At 41.0% G+C, this 17,799-nt stretch overlaps 1 protein-coding gene across 2 annotated transcripts in view; it reads left to right on the forward strand.

Moving 5' to 3' along the window:
- The first annotated feature begins 3,132 nt into the window (after positions 1-3,132).
- Positions 3,133-17,799, forward strand: part of polo (Serine/threonine-protein kinase polo) — a 70,780-nt gene continuing 56,113 nt past the window's right edge. The window contains exons 1-5 of one of the 2 annotated variants that reach the window (XM_076190661.1): positions 3,133-3,348; positions 6,826-7,050; positions 10,927-11,240; positions 11,352-11,551; positions 13,837-13,953. In XM_076190661.1, coding sequence (XP_076046776.1) covers positions 3,247-3,348; positions 6,826-7,050; positions 10,927-11,240; positions 11,352-11,551; positions 13,837-13,953 — 958 coding nt within the window. In that variant the 5' untranslated portion in view covers positions 3,133-3,246. Of the gene's footprint in view, positions 3,349-5,912; positions 6,022-6,825; positions 7,051-10,926; positions 11,241-11,351; positions 11,552-13,836; positions 13,954-17,799 lie in introns of those variants that run through there. The other variant, XM_076190662.1, reaches the window with a different exon arrangement.

Here is a 17,799-nt window from a genome sequence, read left to right on the forward strand (position 1 = left end):
TCAGTTCAGTTGGGGGGCTAATGGGGGGGGGGGCTGGCCACTTTTTGGGGGGGCTAAAGCCACTGGGCGTAGCCCGAGGGAGTGTGGGGCCAGGGGCCAGTGCTAAGTGCGAGCTGGTTGCCTGCAAGGTGCCTCACCTTACCTCAGGGGTTCTAACCTGGGGTTCGCGGGACAGTTTACAGGGCTACTTAGATGACTAACGAAATATCAATTAGATATTTAAATCTACAGATAGAGAAAATGGCTGTTACAGATGTGCGCGCCGTATCACTTCATTACAAACCGAACCATTTTATACCCATTGCGGTACCATTCTATATTTAATTAGTCTTGACATATTACCATTCTGTATTCTGTGTCAGGTTAATGGGGGTACGGGTCGATGATCTGACGACTCTCGGGGTGCATAACGGAAAAAAAAAAAAAGGTTTGAGAACCCCCTGCCTTACCTTGTGATACTTTGTGAAGGTCTCGGCGAACACGCCTCAGCTACAAAGCTGCCACTGCTTCTTCCCTGGCCGTGTTGCCTCCAGTGAGGTGGTGTAAGATGTACCAGTTTGTTGTAGTGAGACAACGTATTACTATAGGATAGTGTGGGAGGTGTGTCATTTATTTATTGTAGGAAGGCCTCCATACGTTCTTTAAATACTTTGACTGTGTAGGATGTGGTGTTCCTCAGATAGTTGGAGAAACTATTGAAGAGCTTAGGGGCCACTCTGGTGAAGGGGTTTGATCAGGGTGGTATGGTACTCCTTGCGCTGCTGGTGATTCCCTCAACATATCAAGATATATTGAAATAAACACCATGTGGCAAGCGAAACGTCGTACTAATAAGATAAAGGCTCCGTCCTCACTTGTGGTGTTTATTTCGATAGACTTGTCGGCAACTACCACTTCCAAACAAATAACACGATCTCCCTCTCGTCCTTTCTTGGCTAAGTGTCACTCCAATATTGGGGACGTGCAATGGAGAGAAGTGATAACAGAGAAAGGCTAGAAGATAGCTAAGATTAGAATAGGAGTAGTTATGTTCATGCAGCAAGTGAGAAATATTTGAAAGTGACACCATTAGCCTGTTCTGCAGTGGCAACGTGGGTCAACATTCAGTTAAGTTCAGCTAGTCGCACGTACTTACGTCGTTTATGCATTTAGTTAACTATTTATTTATGTCAAATTGGACAACATTTGGGTGTTGGGTGGGTGTGAGATGGGTTAAAGGTGTGTGCATACTTTTACTGGCCACCACCCTTATACGGGGAAATATTTTGATATTTATGTATGTAGGGTTGAAAACGACAGCATTGTAGTAATTTTTTTTCTCATAATCTCAATTTTCCTGGTGAAAATTCAGCCATTAACCGGTTGAACAGAAACTAGGTCTCCATATTCTTCCATTTCGTTTCCTTTAATTGTAAAGCTCAACGTTTTGTCTTGAGAAAGACATTTTCAAGAGTAAACTGCAATAACAAAAAGTACAAAATCATATAGAGCAACGATGACAATTGTACCAAAATAAATTATACAAGAACAATTCTGGTGAAATATGATACAATATAATTCTGGTAAAATAAAATACAATTACACACAGTAACGAGTAAAATAGAAGAACAATTCTTGTAATAAGTGGGAAAGGTACAATACAAGAGAGTGTCAAGAAAAGCGGGTAGTTACATTCAAAGGTGGCTATGGAAAATTACAAGCATGAGATGTACTGAGCGTTTTGTATATACAAGTATACATACATACATACATATATATATACAGTATGTATATATATATATATATATATATATATATATATATATATATATATATATATTTATATATATATATGGGTCAGGCGGTCGGCACTCAAAGGGGCCAAAATGTGACTGCAGAGGTCAGAGGAGGGGAAGCGGTTACTGGAGGGGGGGGGGTTAAGATTCTTATGTCGTGAGGGAAACAATGGAATAATAGATGTCATATATGACTGGATATTAATGACCGGTGCTTTGTCTCTAACATGGAATACTTCAAGAAACTGTAGTCTCCTAAAGTCGTCACTGTTTCCAATAATTTTGGTAGAATTAACCAAGTCCTCCCTGCTAAGTTTGACATTGTGAAAAATTCTGTGATGTTTGACAGCTCCCTCCTGTGGTTGTAATGATAGGCGGCGGCTGACCATTCATCTAATGTAACCAATGTTTGATTATGAGGCTTACAATCCTCCTAAAAACAAGTATATTGGTGAGCTACATTGGTTCTAGATGTAATGTCTGATCGTCAAGAAGTTGTTAGTCATAGAGAGGAAGTTCTGGGATTTTTGTAGTAAATAAGAACGCGGATTTTGTTGTTATTACTTGTAGGGTGTCAATTTCTTTGGATAATGTCTTATTGCCTCTTCATCTTTTTTGTAATTAACAGTAAAGGTGTTTCTGTAATATATATTTATGTAGTTATATTTTTGTGGTGCAACTTACCTAGACAATCAGATATTACATATAGAACCAATGCAATATACCAATATTTGAATATACTTATTCTTCAGAGGATTGTAAAACTTAGCACTAGGGAGGACTTGGTTAATTCTACCAAAATTATTGGAAACGGTATATATCGCAATCATTGGGTATTTTGACTTACATACACAATTATCCAATTGATAATCACTGTGCATATCATATATCTCGATTTTTCGTTAGATGATTGTAATTTTACATTTATTTTTCCTTCGATTTGAGATTTATTTTCCACCATATTTTTAATGAAAGCCCTTCCTGGAGAGTCTTGTTCATGCATTTCCATTACCCTACTTTATTGTGTTCTTATTTCACAGTTAATGTGCATTATAATTTCAAGTTTTTGGTCATAACACCTCTCGAAGTATTATGCGAAATATTTTCTAAATTGTTCCATTTCTGAGGTGTCCGAATCAGCTGGGACTCAATTTTTACATATTTCTAGTTCAGCTATACTTTTTAATTAAAAGATTTAACCAAATATAATGATATATTGTATTATAATAATAAAATGAGTATAAATATATTTTATAGATGTGTGTATATTAAATTATACTGTAGTTTTGCATTTGAAGCGCTATGGTCACGTGACCAGGAGATTTAAAGCATTGGCCAATAGGAGAGAGTTCAGAAAGTTTTGTCCGCCAATCAGAGTAGTGTTTACCATTTCCACCACATTCAAACTCTGTGTGTCTGTAGTGTGGAAGCTTGTGATTACTTAGTTCCTCGTTTGTAGTTAATATTAAATATGTCTAAAGTTACCAAAGGAGATGGGAAGGCGGAAATTCCGGAGGTTATAGTTGACCCTAATAATGGGAAGAAATACCCGAGAGGAAAATTTTTAGGAAAGGTAAGAGAAGTGAAGTTAATCAGGTAATGCAAACAGTTTGTATACGTGTTATCAATAAGATTTTGTATTTTCATTCAATTTGGCTAGTGTTGGAAATAAACTCGTATGTTTAAGATGTTTGATTCAAAGATATATTAAGATTCTTACTTTGATATTAGTGCTGTTAGTGTCAACCACATTTGAATATGAAATACGCAACTTGTTTATCTTTCAGTTAGGATTGAGTTTCAGTTGATTGCGTTGGGTTTTGAAATGATAGACATGTACAATGTATCTAATACCTGAAAAAATACCTGTGGTTTTTTAAGTTTTGATATAAAGTTTGTGCCTTTCATATTCATCCGCGGCATTTGCCGCGTTCGGGATTTGAAAGTTACAAAAGTAGGAAAGTCACATTTTTCTTCGTGACGTGGGATTTTCTCTTGTCCAAGTCTAAGAAGTACTAAGGGAGTTTGGGCTATATAAGTCCTTTTTTAGAATCTGCCTTGACCAGATGCTGCTGCTTAAGTTAATTGCAGTTTGATGTACCATGATTATAATGTAAAAATTGTGTGTGATAGTCCTACTAGCAGCTGTACTGGTTACTGGTAATCAGCCACGCATGATGATGATAGTATGGACTACTCACCCCAGCCCCTTTTCATTCCTTGTGTGCATTACAAGTAATAGATGGACCAGCTAATTGAGTACATATTACATAAGCTCAGACCAAGCCCTTCGAATTTTGAAATGCTTTCACAGCAGGGACAAATAAGGGTTCAGTTGATATAGAAATTTATAAAATATTTTTATGGCAGCCAGGATGAAAGTGTAAATATCTGTAGAAATTTATAACATACCACTAAGATGCAGGAGTCATGACCAATACCTGTCAGTAATGTCGTGTATATATTCTAGGCCAAAAAAGGTGGTTGAGAAGCCTTATAATAATGCAATAACTGAGCACAATCTTTAACAATATTGGTACAGAATTATGATTATCCATTCTTTGCTTGGTGACCGTTATTTGCCATAGTGATGTGGAAAAGGCAAACGAGCAAGTGATAATAAAAGGTCCCCCTTACCTGGTTTTGTCTCATAGTAGCCACGTTTGGACATGTCCCTTTCTTTCGCTAGCAGTACATATATACATACATATGCCAAAGGCTTTTTCCCCCTCACAAGGGAGGTAGCCAAAAAGAAAAAGGCATTAAAACCATTCCCACCCATTCCATCCCTAATACACTCCACCCCCTACCCTCCCTCTTATCTTGGCACCTGGATGATGGGTCATCCCTGCATCTTGTCCACATACTCGACATAATGACATCCTCAGCACCTAAATATAATGCTGCAATACTGCTAGTGAAACTAGGAGTTTTGCTAGCAGTATTGCAGTATTATATTTTGGTGCTGTGGATTTCATTATGTCAAGTATTATATGGTTGGACCTATTCAAATTGTTTATTCGTTAATTGTAAGAAGTTGGAAGAGCTGTGAAAATAAATCATTGTCATATCTTTTCACTGCATGAGGGGATGGAGGGGGGGTCACTGATTAAGTGAAGCAGCCTTGCTGTGGATGTACTATGTCTTGCTGCATTGTGTTTATGTCAAAATGGATGGGAAGAATAGCCTGTGGCAATCTAAAAAGAACAGATTATTCCTACTTAATTTTTTCAGATTATCTGCTATTGTTCCTTGGAATTCCCAGGTTTCTTTATGCAGATCATCTGTGCATAGCTACCTAGACATTACCTGGTACAACAAAGAATTTATTAAGTGATTCTAGTGGACTTCAGGGGAAAATCAAGAAATGAAATGCTCTTACAAAAACATGGCTACTTTATTAGGTGACAGTGCAGATACATTAAAATCATCTGTTTATATATCCTGGCTGCTGATTAGTGATTTTAACTGCACATGACCCCATCATCGGTGAAGATGTAGTTAATCCTATCTCAACCCTGTTTGTATTTAATGATTTAGTGATATTTGCATTTAGGGGCAACTTTCTGTTCCATTCCCCTAGCTTAGAGGTCCTTTTGTGGGGTCCTATAGATCTGAGTAGCCTTCCACCAGATTCTAAATTCCAAGAGCTTATTGAACATGAGACAGGAGGTAGGTCCAAGAAGTAGGCCTTGTGCGATGCCACTATCCCAAAACCATTCAAAGTAAATCCCCAGGATTGCTAATCTCTCATCCTCTTGCCAGATTCCAAGGTTTGTAAAATGCCATTGATGAATGTTAATAAGAGAGTAGGTCCAAATAGGATTGCTCCACCCCTGAAGCTGGTCAGTTAAACTTTAATGCTCATTGTTATCCTGCTTACATTGTCAAACTACTTGAAAAATGACATCTGAATCCTGCATCCTGTATGTTAGACAATAGTCTAAGGGAGCTGTTGTATGCCTACTTACAATCTAGAAAGACTGACCGAACATTGTCCTTTTTTAACTGCAGTTACATATATTTAGGTTATGTCAAATATAATCTTTATCTATACCTTTAATTTCATGTTGGAAGCTGGTTAGAAAGATGTCTAGATTACAGGTTCTCAAAGTGGGGTCCATAGACCCTCAGGGGTCTGTGGGAGTTTGATGGGGGTCCTTTAGAACAATCTTGCAACACTGGGATGTCACCTCATAGTGTACGTCCAGCAGCTGTCAGGAGTGTATGTATTATGAGTTGTCAGGTAAAAAAAGACTTGTTTCTATATTGTCTTTGTGTATTGGTTATTTATGCAATTATATTTTCACTGTTAATAGTTATTTTGTGTGTAACCCCTTTTGGATCAATCACCTATGTGAGGGGGTCTTTGATTTATTTTCTGTCATGAAAAGTGGTTCTTGGTTGAAAAAAAAAGTTGAGAACCCCTGGTCTAGCTGTCAGACATTCTTGATACTTTTCCATAATTGTGGAGATGCCAAACTGGGTGAAATGTTAACTTTATTGCAGTCTTTTGGTATAATTTGCCATAAATATTTTGAACAGCATCTAGAGGAGGTTTTGAGAACCTTTGAAATTTGGATGAATACTGTTTTGTCCAGGTACTAAACAGTCAGAGACCATCCAGGACCTCCCTCACCTATCGTGATTTATGGTTAAGGTGACCACTGCTGTTGTTTATGTACGCTGGCCAAGTGGGCTGGAGTATCGCTACTTGCAGCAGAGGTCAAGGTGGTGGCAGTTTGTATCCTTCCATCAGCAAGCTGGACCAAGGGCATGGTTCATTAAATTCCAAACTACAAAGTCCTCTGTAAGGGGCACCATCCTAGCCTTGTGATAGGGGGAGTTTGCAATGTTATGCTGAATCACTTGTGATTATTTTTCTGTTCATTACTTAGATATTTTTATCATTCTTAACTATACCCCACAGAAAGTATATTCAGATTTGTATTTTCATTTCATAATTTATACGTATATGTGTGAACTTGTTGGCTCTGCCATTTATGTAGACTATTGTACTATTGACACTATGATTATTTTCTGTCAACAGGGTGGTTTTGCAAAATGCTACGAGTTAACATGTCCTGTAACACAAGATATTCTTGCTGGCAAGATTGTGTCAAAATCCCTGCTGGTGAAACCTCATCAGAAGGAAAAGATGGCTCAAGAAATTTCTATACACCGTAATCTTTGTCACAAGCATATAGTTGGCTTCCATGGATTTTTTGAAGATAGTGAAAATGTGTACATTATCCTGGAACTGTGCAGGAGACGGGTAAGTCTAAGTCTTTTTTGACCGTGAAATCATGGTTAGGAATTAACTTCTCCAACAGATTATGCTCATGTATTTTCCAAATTGTAATATAAAAGTAGCTGTATCAATGTGGTTTTATCACAGTTGCCAATTACTAGAATGGCATGGGTTTTCTGCAAAAGAAACCAGGCCTTTTTCTTTGTTATACTTGGCTTAAACTTTTTTTCCAACTTTGGATTGTACTATGTATATTAAGCTATGCCAGGAATTACACTGCTGTACAGAGCACACAAGTCATGTTTCCATAGTATTGTTCTGCCATCCCATCCCAAGCCAAGAGATCCTTTGGTTATTCACTTCTTTTATTGGCCTGAACTCTTAATAAAGTGGACCAATGAAGGGTACCTTCAAGTGGTAATCCTGAATGTCTGCAAAGCTCCTCATTTTCAAAATCTTTTGACCCCATCACCTCCATGAGGAGGTGCAGCCCTGTGGGGCTGGCACACTCTCTCTGGACTGGGCCCGAGACATCCAGCAAATAATATCCTTTTAAGGGGTTACCATACTACGCTATTTTTCCTCCCAACCTTCTATTAATCGGCCGTACCACCCACCTCCAGAACTTTTTCTACTGTAAAATCACTATCTATATACCAAGGGCTTTTTCCCCCTTATAAGGGAGGTAGCCAAGTCAAAAATATAATGTCATTTGATATGCTGTAGGGAAATTAGTTTTCTCCATATTCTTCTTGAAAGCTGCGGGATACAAATCTGCTCCAACAGTCAGAGGGAAAATTACCCCAATGTGATAACCCCTTTACTACACAATCAGCTGGTGACGTAGAAACAGTTTAACACTGATACAACAAAGACAACAGTCTGAAATTGCTTCCTGGAGAGATTTGTGGGAGTTTCTGAGGATTGTTAGTAGTCACTGTGGGGTTGCAAATTTTCCACTTGTTGAAACTTGATGCAATTTAATCTGCTGTTAAGAATGGTCAAGAGTTTTTACAAAAGTAGTAGAGCCTGTGTTAGAATTAGAAATGGAGAGTGAGAGTGGTTTGAGGTAAAGGTGGGTCTTTGCCAGGGATGTGTCGTGTCACCATGGCTGTTCAATCTGTACATAGATGGAGTGCTGTGAAAGGTAAAGGCAAGGGAAATGGGAAGGGGATTGGAGATGGTTAAAGAAAATGGGAGATAGTCAGTTTTTCACTGATGACACTACACTTGTAACAGGATCAGAGGAGGGATTAAGGAAGTTAGTGACAATTTGGGAAGGTGTGCTAAAGGAGGAAGTTGAAGGTAATTGGGTTTAAAAGTAAGGTGATGAGATGTACAAGGGGAGGATGGCAGCAAATTGGAAGAGTATTAAGGGAGAGGCTGGAGGAAGTGGATATTTTTCAATACTTGGGCGCACATGTGGCAGGAAATGGAGGAGTGGTGGTGGAGGTAGAATGTAGATTGAGAGAAATAAATAAATGCCTTGGGGGATTAACAAGTGATGAGAAATGGACACTGGGAATGGATGCTAGGAGATTGTATGAAGGGGTGGTTGTGCTGACAGTACTATATGTCAGAAATGTGGAAAATAAGAGAGGAAGATTTTAAATGTGTTTGAAATCAAATATCAGAGGAGTATGGTAGAAATGATAGGTGATGAGAGCAGGTAAGGCATGTAGGTTGGATGGGTGTCATGCAGAATGTCTAAAAAAAGGAGGTACAGTGATGGTGGACTGGCTGGTGAGGTTATTTAATGTTTGTTTAAGAGAGGGTAGAGGAGTGCCTGTATAGTTCCATTTTACAAAGGAAAAGGGGACATGTGTGAGTGTGGCAGTTTCAGAGGGATCAGTTTGTTAAGTTGGGAAGACTTATGCGAGGGTCTTGATCTAGAGGATTAGGAGAGGATCAGAGGGAATAATTGGTGAGTAAGAGGGGGTTTCCACGGTCTAACGGTTCATCGAACGCGATTCGACATACACGTTTAAAGTGATGTGTGAACGGGGTATTTGGTTGTTGAACACGTTGGTAAAACCCCAGATACCCTGTTCACACATCACTTTAAACACGTGTCTGACGAACCGTTAGACCGTGGAAACCCCCTCTAACAGTGTAGGTTTAGGACAGGTAGGGTTGCCTGGATCAGATTTTTGTGGTAGGATTGATATGTAAGAAAGCTTTAGGAAAAGGTAGGGATGTTTTTTGGGCCTTTATAGATTTGGAAAAGGCTTATGACAGGGTAGACAGGAAGGTACTGGGGAGGTATTGCAGATATATGGGATAGGAGGAAAGCTGTTAGGAGCAGTGAAGTCTTTATGAGAGCAGTAGAGCTTGTGTTAGAATCAGAAATGGAGAGAGAGAATGGTTTGAGGTAAAGGTGGGATTTCGTCAGGAATTTATGTTGCCTTGGCTATTTATTTTATACATGGATGGGATGGTGTGAGATGTAAATGCAAGGGTAATGGGTTGGGGATTGGAGATGATTAAAGAAAATGGAGAAAAGTGGGAGATAAGCCAGTTGTTGTTAGCTGATGACACTGCTTGTAGCAGGATCAGAGGAGGGATTAAGGAAATTAGTGACAGTTTGGGAAGGTGTGCAAAAGAAGGAAGTTGAAGATAAATGTGGGTAAAAGTAAAGTGATGAGATGTACATGGGGGTGAAGGTGGCAGCAGACTGGAAGTGAGTATTAAGGGAGAGAGACTGGAGGAAGTGGATAGTTTTAGATACTTGGGTGTGAATGTAGCAGGAAAGGGAGGAGTGGAGGTAGAATGTAGATTGAGAGAAGCAAGTATGCTTTGGAGGATTAAAAAGTGTAATGAGAAGTAGACATTTGGGAATGGATATTAAGAGGAGATTGTATGAAGGAGTGATTGTGCCATCAGCAATCTATGGGCCAGAAACATGGAACATAAGAGGAGTTTGAATGTGTTTGGAATGAGGTGCCTGAGAAGTGTGATAGGAGTTACAATGCTGGATAGAGCGAGAAACGAGGAGGTGAGGAGGAAAATGGAGGTGGAAAGGGAGTTGAGAGATACTGTTGATGAAAGAGTTAGGATGGTTTGGCCACATGGAAAGAATGATTTGGAAGGCAGAGGTAGGAGTGAACATGAAGGGGCGACCAAAGATGAGATGGATGGTTGGGGGTAAAGGGGGCATTGGGAAAGAGGGGAATGTCTGTTGAGAAAGGATGGGAGAAGACAAAAGATAGGGGTGAATGGAGAATGGTTGTGTATGGATGCTGTGATGCATGAAAGGGAGTCGGTGGGGGATGGGGTTGAGGAAGTATGTGTGAAAAATAAATTCAGGGGTCACTGATTAAATGAAACAATTTTGCTGTGGATGTACTGTATCTTCTTGCACTGCTTGCAAACCAATGCAATGGGTGAGATGCACGGAGGAACCAAGAAAAGAGGGAGGGAGCGATGGTAAACGGGAGTGAAGTGGGTGGGAGTGGAATTATGCTTTTTGACTGGCTACCTCCCTTGTAAGGGGGAAAATCCATTGGTATGTAACTCCCAACAACTCTTGATTGCCTGACTAATGGAGTAGCCTCTTCATATTTTCCAATTTTAAACCAGGTCTACCTTCAAATACAACCCACAGATAGTCTTCTCTTTTTTGTACAAAACTGAAAGCATGTTGATAACTTTAATACAAGAGCATAATTTTTGATCTACTCTTAATCATGCTTACTTATGAAAGATTGTAGAGGCAAGACAGTTAACCCACTGTACCCACATTCTATTGTGTTTTGGTGGCTGGATTGTCGCAAGATGATCCATCATCTATCACTAGAGAATATTTTCTGACTTGTGAATTATAATTTTAATTTCATGTTTTTTCTTTTTTCTTTTATTATTTTGTATTTATATTTAATTTGTTTATTTGGTTTTCATTAGTCTCTGATGGAACTTCATAAACGTCGTAAGGCTATCACGGAACCAGAGACTCGATACTTCATCAAGCAAATTCTACAAGGTGTCAAGTACCTTCATGATCGGAAAGTCATTCACAGAGATCTCAAGCTTGGCAACCTTTTCATTAATGATGAAATGGAAATCAAGATTGGCGACTTTGGACTTGCGACTCGGGTAGATTATCAAGGTGAACGGAAAAGAACCTTGTGTGGAACTCCAAATTACATTGCGCCTGAAATTTTATGCAAGAAGGGTCACAGCTACGAGGTTGATGTCTGGTCAGTTGGTTGCATCCTGTAAGTACTGTCAGCATTCTTTTAGACATTGTCTTTTTACAGCTATATTGTTATTTTGAGGGATGCACTTTTCTGATGAGTTTCAATTGCACTTGTGACTTTTCTTTGTAGGTACACACTTCTTGTTGGCAAGCCACCTTTTGAAACACAGACACTGAAGGACACTTACATGCGCATTAAGAAAAATGAATATCACATTCCATCGAGAATTGGATTGCTGGCCAGGCAGCTTATTCAGAAACTCTTGAGGGGTGATCCAACCATGAGACCAACTGTTGATCAAATTCTTCAAGATGACTTCATGACTAAAGGTAATTTATACTGCTTGTATGTATGTATGTGTGTGTGTGTGAATATATATAGAATAAATTGTCAGTTGAGATTTGGTTAGATTAAGGATATGAAAGAATTGACTTGTTTTATTCAGAATATGAGGGAGGAATGGTAAGGTGAGGCAGATGACAGTTGTGATGGGCTTATTGGAGAGGGCAAATCACAGAATGCTGATTTGGGAATTTGGTAAAGATGAATGAGTGAATGAAGAATAGTAAAGAAAACGGAAAAGTGAATAGAGTGAACTTATAGGAAAACTTAATGAGATGTATGAATAGAGTCAAGGGTGGTTTGGATGGATGTGTAATGTCAACATAGGGAAAGAGTGTGGAAATAATACTGAACAGAGGGAGATTGAGTGGATGAAGGGTGATGTGTTACAAATAGGTGTTCTCATAAATTTCGTAACTTATTTTGAGGGGATGAGGAGGGAGGTCATTATATGGTGAATTGATGGGGGACAGACCAGCTCTGTCTGTTGGGTCCTGGTTTCTAAGAGCTGTGTCTAACTGTTGCAGTTGACCTTAATTGTATGACAGGGATTCCCCTTCATCCCAGGGGTATAGAGGTGAATGGATAGTTTAATGGGGTTTATTTGTGTGGGTCAGGGTGTGAGGTGCTTAGAAGAAATGAATGATAGATATTAAATGATCATTTTTGAGTAGAAATTTGTATTCTTTTGTAAAAGACGGCTGTGTGACTCTTGACCATATGAGAATTCTTTTAAATTTTCTTTAACTAACCTGGCATCAAAGTTGCTCCAAATTGTGTAGTACTAGAAGTACATATGCCAAGGGATTTTTCATCCTTGCAAGGGAGGTAGCCAAAGTCAAAGGCATAAATCCTCTTCTGTACACATTATCCACCTCCATTCAATGCAGCAAGACACAGCAAGGCCACTTCATGTAATTGGCGACCCGTCCTGTTCCCTTCGGCCTGTGTCAAAATATCATTCCCACATAACCCCCCCCTCCCCAACACACACACACACACACACACACACTCCCTTTCATACACAGTCATTCTCCACTCATCCCTGTCTTCTCCCTTTCTTCCTCAACAGGCATCCCCTCTTTCTCAATGCCCCTTTTACCTCCTCCATCCATCCCTTCCTTGGTCATCCCCTCATGTTCACTTCCTCCACCTCTGCCTTCCACACCTCTTAATACTTTTTCATCAACCCTGTCTCCCAACTCCCTTTCCACCCCCATTCTCCTCCTCATCTCCTTGTTTCTCACTCTATCCAGCCTAGTAACCCTACCATACTTCTCAGATATTTAATCTCAAACTCTTCCTCTCTTATGTTCCATGTTTCTGCCCCATAGAATGCTGTTGGCACAATCACCCCTTCATACAATCTCCTCTTAGCATCCATTCCCAAATGTCTATTTCTCGTTACACTTTAATCCACCAAGGCAATTACTCACTTCTCTCAATCTACATTCTGCCTTCATTCCTTCCTTTCCCACCACATTCACCCCCAAGTATTTAAAGCCATCCACTTCCACCAGTCTTTCCTCCTTGATACTTCAATTTGCTGCCATCCTCTCCCCTTGTACATCTCATCACCTTACTTTTACCCACATTTATCTTCAACTTCCTTCAATCACACATCTTCCCAAACTTGGTCGCTAACTTCTGACCCCTGCTACAAGTACAGTGTAGTCAGCAAACAACAACTGGCTTATCTCCCATTTTTCTTCATTTTCTTTAACTATCCAATCCCTGGCCCATTACCCTTGTTTACCTCTCACACCAACCCATCCATGTATAAATTGAACAGCCATAGTGACATGACGCATCCCTTTACCTCAAACCATTCGCTCTGTTTCTAATTCCATCACAGGTTCTACTACTTTCGTAAAAACTCTTGACTGCTCTTAACAGCTTTCCTCCTATCCCATATATCTGCAATACCTCCCACAGTGTCTTCCTGTTTACCCTGTCTCAAGCCTTTTCCACATCCATTAAGGCCCAAAGAAGTCCTTACCTTTTCCTAAAGCTTTCTCACATATCTGCCTTACTACAAAAAATCTGATCCACACAAGCCCTACCTGCCCTAAACCCACACTATTCCTCACCAATTACATCCTCTTATTCCTCTTCTAATCCTTTCATTCAAAATCCTCTCATAAACCTTCCCAACTACACTCAACAAACTGATCCCTCTGAAATTACTACTCACACTTGTCCCCTTTTCCCTTAGAAGTAAGATTAGTGATACAATTTTTTTTCTAACGTTTGTAATATTTTGTATTCTTAGGCTACATCCCAACAAGACTGCCTACTTCTTGTCTCACGATGACCCCTCGCTTTGATGCAAAAGTCAACGCAGCTATTATTGCAACAAGAAAGCCTCTTTTGGAAATCAATACTAAAGGTAAGTAATTATTATTATTATTATTATTTTATTTATTTTTTCCCACAGCTGACTTGTTTTTCTTTGCTGTGTTCTACTTTGGCATGAAGTCTCGTATTCTACTGAACATGTCTAGGCATATTGCTCCTGTGTTTCTGTCATGAGTTACAAATTGCAAAGTGACAGACTTCATGCACTTGCATCACTTACCATAGGCTGTCCCCCCTTATACAGGGGTGGATTAGGCAAAGTATACACGCACATTACGCCCAGAGTTGTTCCTGTCCCCTGCTGCACAGCTAGTGTCAGTCAATGCAGCAAGACCACTTCCACAACAGTTTCCAGTGGTCATAGTAGGATTACCCCGGCTGCTTCTTGCATAACAACTCCCCCCTCCCTCCCTACACTCTGTATATGTTACAGTAAGAACACGTACCTAGGGATTACGCGTAATCCCTGAATGTTTCAGTGAATACGTGTAATCCCCGTTTCACTAACCTAACCTTAGGTTAGGTTAGTGAAACGGGGATTACGCGTATTCACTGAAACATTCAGGGATTACGCGTAATCCCTAGGTACGTGTTCTAACTGTAACATATACACTTACAAAGCAAGTGCAGCCACTAATAAGTCTTTTCAGGAAGTGTCATTTCCTTATCTATTCACTATCTTTTGCATGCTCTTCTTACAACCAACACAACCCTTCACCAAATCCATCCACCACATTCTTGGTCTTCTGCTCAGGTTCTCTGATCCATTTCTGCTTTCCAGACTTTGTATTTCTTACCTCACTTTCCATATGTATAAGCTATCTCTGTACCCTTTGATCAAATGTATGTGCAAATTATCCACCACATTCTTGGTCTTCCGCTCAGGTTCTCTGATCCATTTCTGCTTTCCAGACTTTGTATTTCTTACCTCACTTTCCATATGTATAAGCCATCTCTGTACCCTTTGATCAAATGTATGTGCAAATTATCCACCCCTGCTCTCCACCTCACTTCCATATTTCTCACTATCCATCAGGGTCACCCCACTTCTCTCTTCATATCAAACATGTACAGGCTCTTTCTGCCTCCTTCATATTTCTGTTTTTTTGCTTTCTTGTACTTTCTTAGAAAATTTCTCATGTGGGTTAATGTGTAGGGTTGCTTGAAGTATTATATTTGTTAACAGTTAAGTATTCTTGTAATCTGTGTACATGTTTTTAAATTAATGTACTGAATACTGAGGGTGCTGCAGTTTGTGAATGTTCAAGTAGTATCCTGTTATGTTTTTATGGGTTATGTGATAGATGAGTGGGTTTGTGTTTGCTTCCATAGATTTGTGTTCATGTAAATTTTCTGTTTTTTTTGTTTTGTTTTTTGTGTGTGTGTGTGTGTGTGTGTAGTTTTAAGACTGTTTGCCTTATTGATGGGTACCGAGGCTTTTTCCCCCTTACAAGGGAGGTAGCCAAAAAGGAGAAGGCATAAGATCATTCCCACCCATCCCATCCCTGAATACACTCCACACCCCTCCACCCTCCCTCTCATCTTAGCACCTCCTGTATGACGGGTTATCCCTGCACCCTGTCCACTGCCCTGGGTCAGAAGCAGTGTCGCAAGACACAGGTGAAGGGTCATCCCTGCACCCTGTCCACTGCCCTGGGTCAGAAGCAGTGTTGCAAGACACATCACATCCACAGCAAGGCCACTTCATTAAATCGGCGACCCCCCCTCTCCATCCCCCTATGCATAAAAGGAGAAGACAGGGAGAAATTCCCTCGGGCTTCTTCAAAATTTGCTCACACATACTACCTCACCCCCCATCCCCCCGCCCACTCCACCTCATGCATCACAACATCCATACACAATCACTCTCCATTCACCCCTGTCTTCTGTCCTCTCCCGTCCTTCCTCAACAGACATTCCCCTCTTCCCCAAAGCCCCTTTCACCCCATCCATCCACCTCATCCTTGGACATCCCTTCATGTTCACTCCCTCCACATCTGCCTTCCATACCTCTTTTACTAGTCTTTCTTCACCCATTCTTTCCATGTGTCCAAACCATCCTAATACTCTTTCATCAACCCTATCTCCCAAACCCCTTTCCACCCTGTTCTCCTCCTCACCTCGCATAAGATAGTGTGGGCACTGTATATACATATATCAAGGGCTTTTTTCCTCCTTACAAGGGAGGTAGCCAGGAGTCAAAAGGCATAATTCCACTCCCACCCATTTCATCCCCACCCACTCCACTCCCATTCGCCATCCCCTCCTTCCCTCTTTTCTTGGTTCCTCCTGGATGACGGATCAATCCTACTTCTTGCCCATTGCCCCGGGTCTTAAACAGTGCAGCAAGACACAGCACATCCACAGCAAGGCCGCTTCATTTAATCTGCGACCCCCCCTTCCCTCTCCATCTCCACCCACTCATGCAGAAAGAGAAGAATGGGAGAAATCCTTTAGGGCTGCATCAAAATATCATTCACACACAATCACTTCCCCCCATCCCCCACCCACTCCCTTCCATGCATTACGGCACCGTCCATTACACAACCATGCTATTGTACAAAGATAGGCCTGATGATGTTCTTCCATTTCACTTGTACCTAACGGCTGCTCTCGCTTCAGAGAGAGAGGTTCTTGCCAAGTGTCACGTCGTCTTGTTTAGCCGTTACCGATACAACAATAGTCGGTAAGGTCCAACATCCACGAACCGGCCTTGTCGAGAACGACCTAATCTTCGTCCACGAGCTCGTCAATCCTCCTCGAGTCGGGGAAGCGTTTAACCACTTCTCTGTCGTGGTGATCCCTCTTGACCCAAAACGTGTGGGAGCGTCTTGTTTAGTTCCTCGCTTCTGCTCTTGGTTGTGTCATTCGCGCGTTTTTTTTTAACGCTGGCTTCGATCGAAGTACGACCTTCCTGCGCTTCCAGTTCGACCTCTGAACCGCGCAAATGGGTCGTGCGACTTTCGGTCGTGTTAGTTTCTCCCGCCTGCACGCGCTCGGAGAGATGCTTGCAAATAAAAACGCAGATATACATGAAGACACGCACATGCCACACAGATACACACACGCGCGCGCGCGCGCACACACACAATCCCACCCAGGGCTGAAATAATTTTAGTATGCGCTGCGGGTTGTTACTCCAATTCTCGTTGACGGGGAGTTGGGTGTGTGTGTGTGCGTGTAAGGTCACAGCATTACCAGATCGGTCATATACGAGCTCTGAGCTCTCTTCCGAGAGGGATACAGCTGTCGATCACGAGTCCAACACACACAATGCCTCTATTGTTTGTTTATATAGGGGCCTAATTAAAAAAGGTCCCACCTCACTTCCTTCCCCCATGCAATTAAGTCTTACTGCCTTACTCGTACGTTCTGGTTCAGGTCGTACACGTAAACCAGTGCGGCTCCGTGCGTGGTGTTGCCAGGGGCGAGTCCATAATTTTTTTGATTAGAATGCGTCGATGATTCTTGGGGCCTTTGGTTCCTGCTGTTTTATTAATGTTGGCTCGTGTTTCACTGGCAGGAAGCCCGCAACCTCACAGCGACTGGCAACGGGCCCTCCCATCTAACACCTTGTGGGAAGAAATGTTGGGCTATTGTTGTATTAGTGTTTTTGTGTGTGTGTCACTGGTATGTAGTTGGAAAAGGGCGGGAACAGTTACCAGTTGTATTTCTTCTTGGAAATGGTGCAGGAAGTACGGTTACAAATCATGAAGAAATATATTGGGCTGGTTTTGAGATCCACAAGAAGAATGTGTAGCGTCCCTTACGATATACGTTCGGGGTTTGTCTGTAGGTGAGGTCGCCTTGGGTCAAGTGGGGCGGGGCGGGTAATCTCGGTGAGGTCACTCAGTGTCCTCTGAGGTCTAGGGCACGA

Source organism: Oratosquilla oratoria, chromosome 9 (assembly GCF_046742065.1).
Source record: "Oratosquilla oratoria isolate Oo_2021 chromosome 9, ASM4674206v1, whole genome shotgun sequence".
Taxonomy (NCBI): Eukaryota; Metazoa; Arthropoda; class Malacostraca; order Stomatopoda; family Squillidae; genus Oratosquilla; species Oratosquilla oratoria.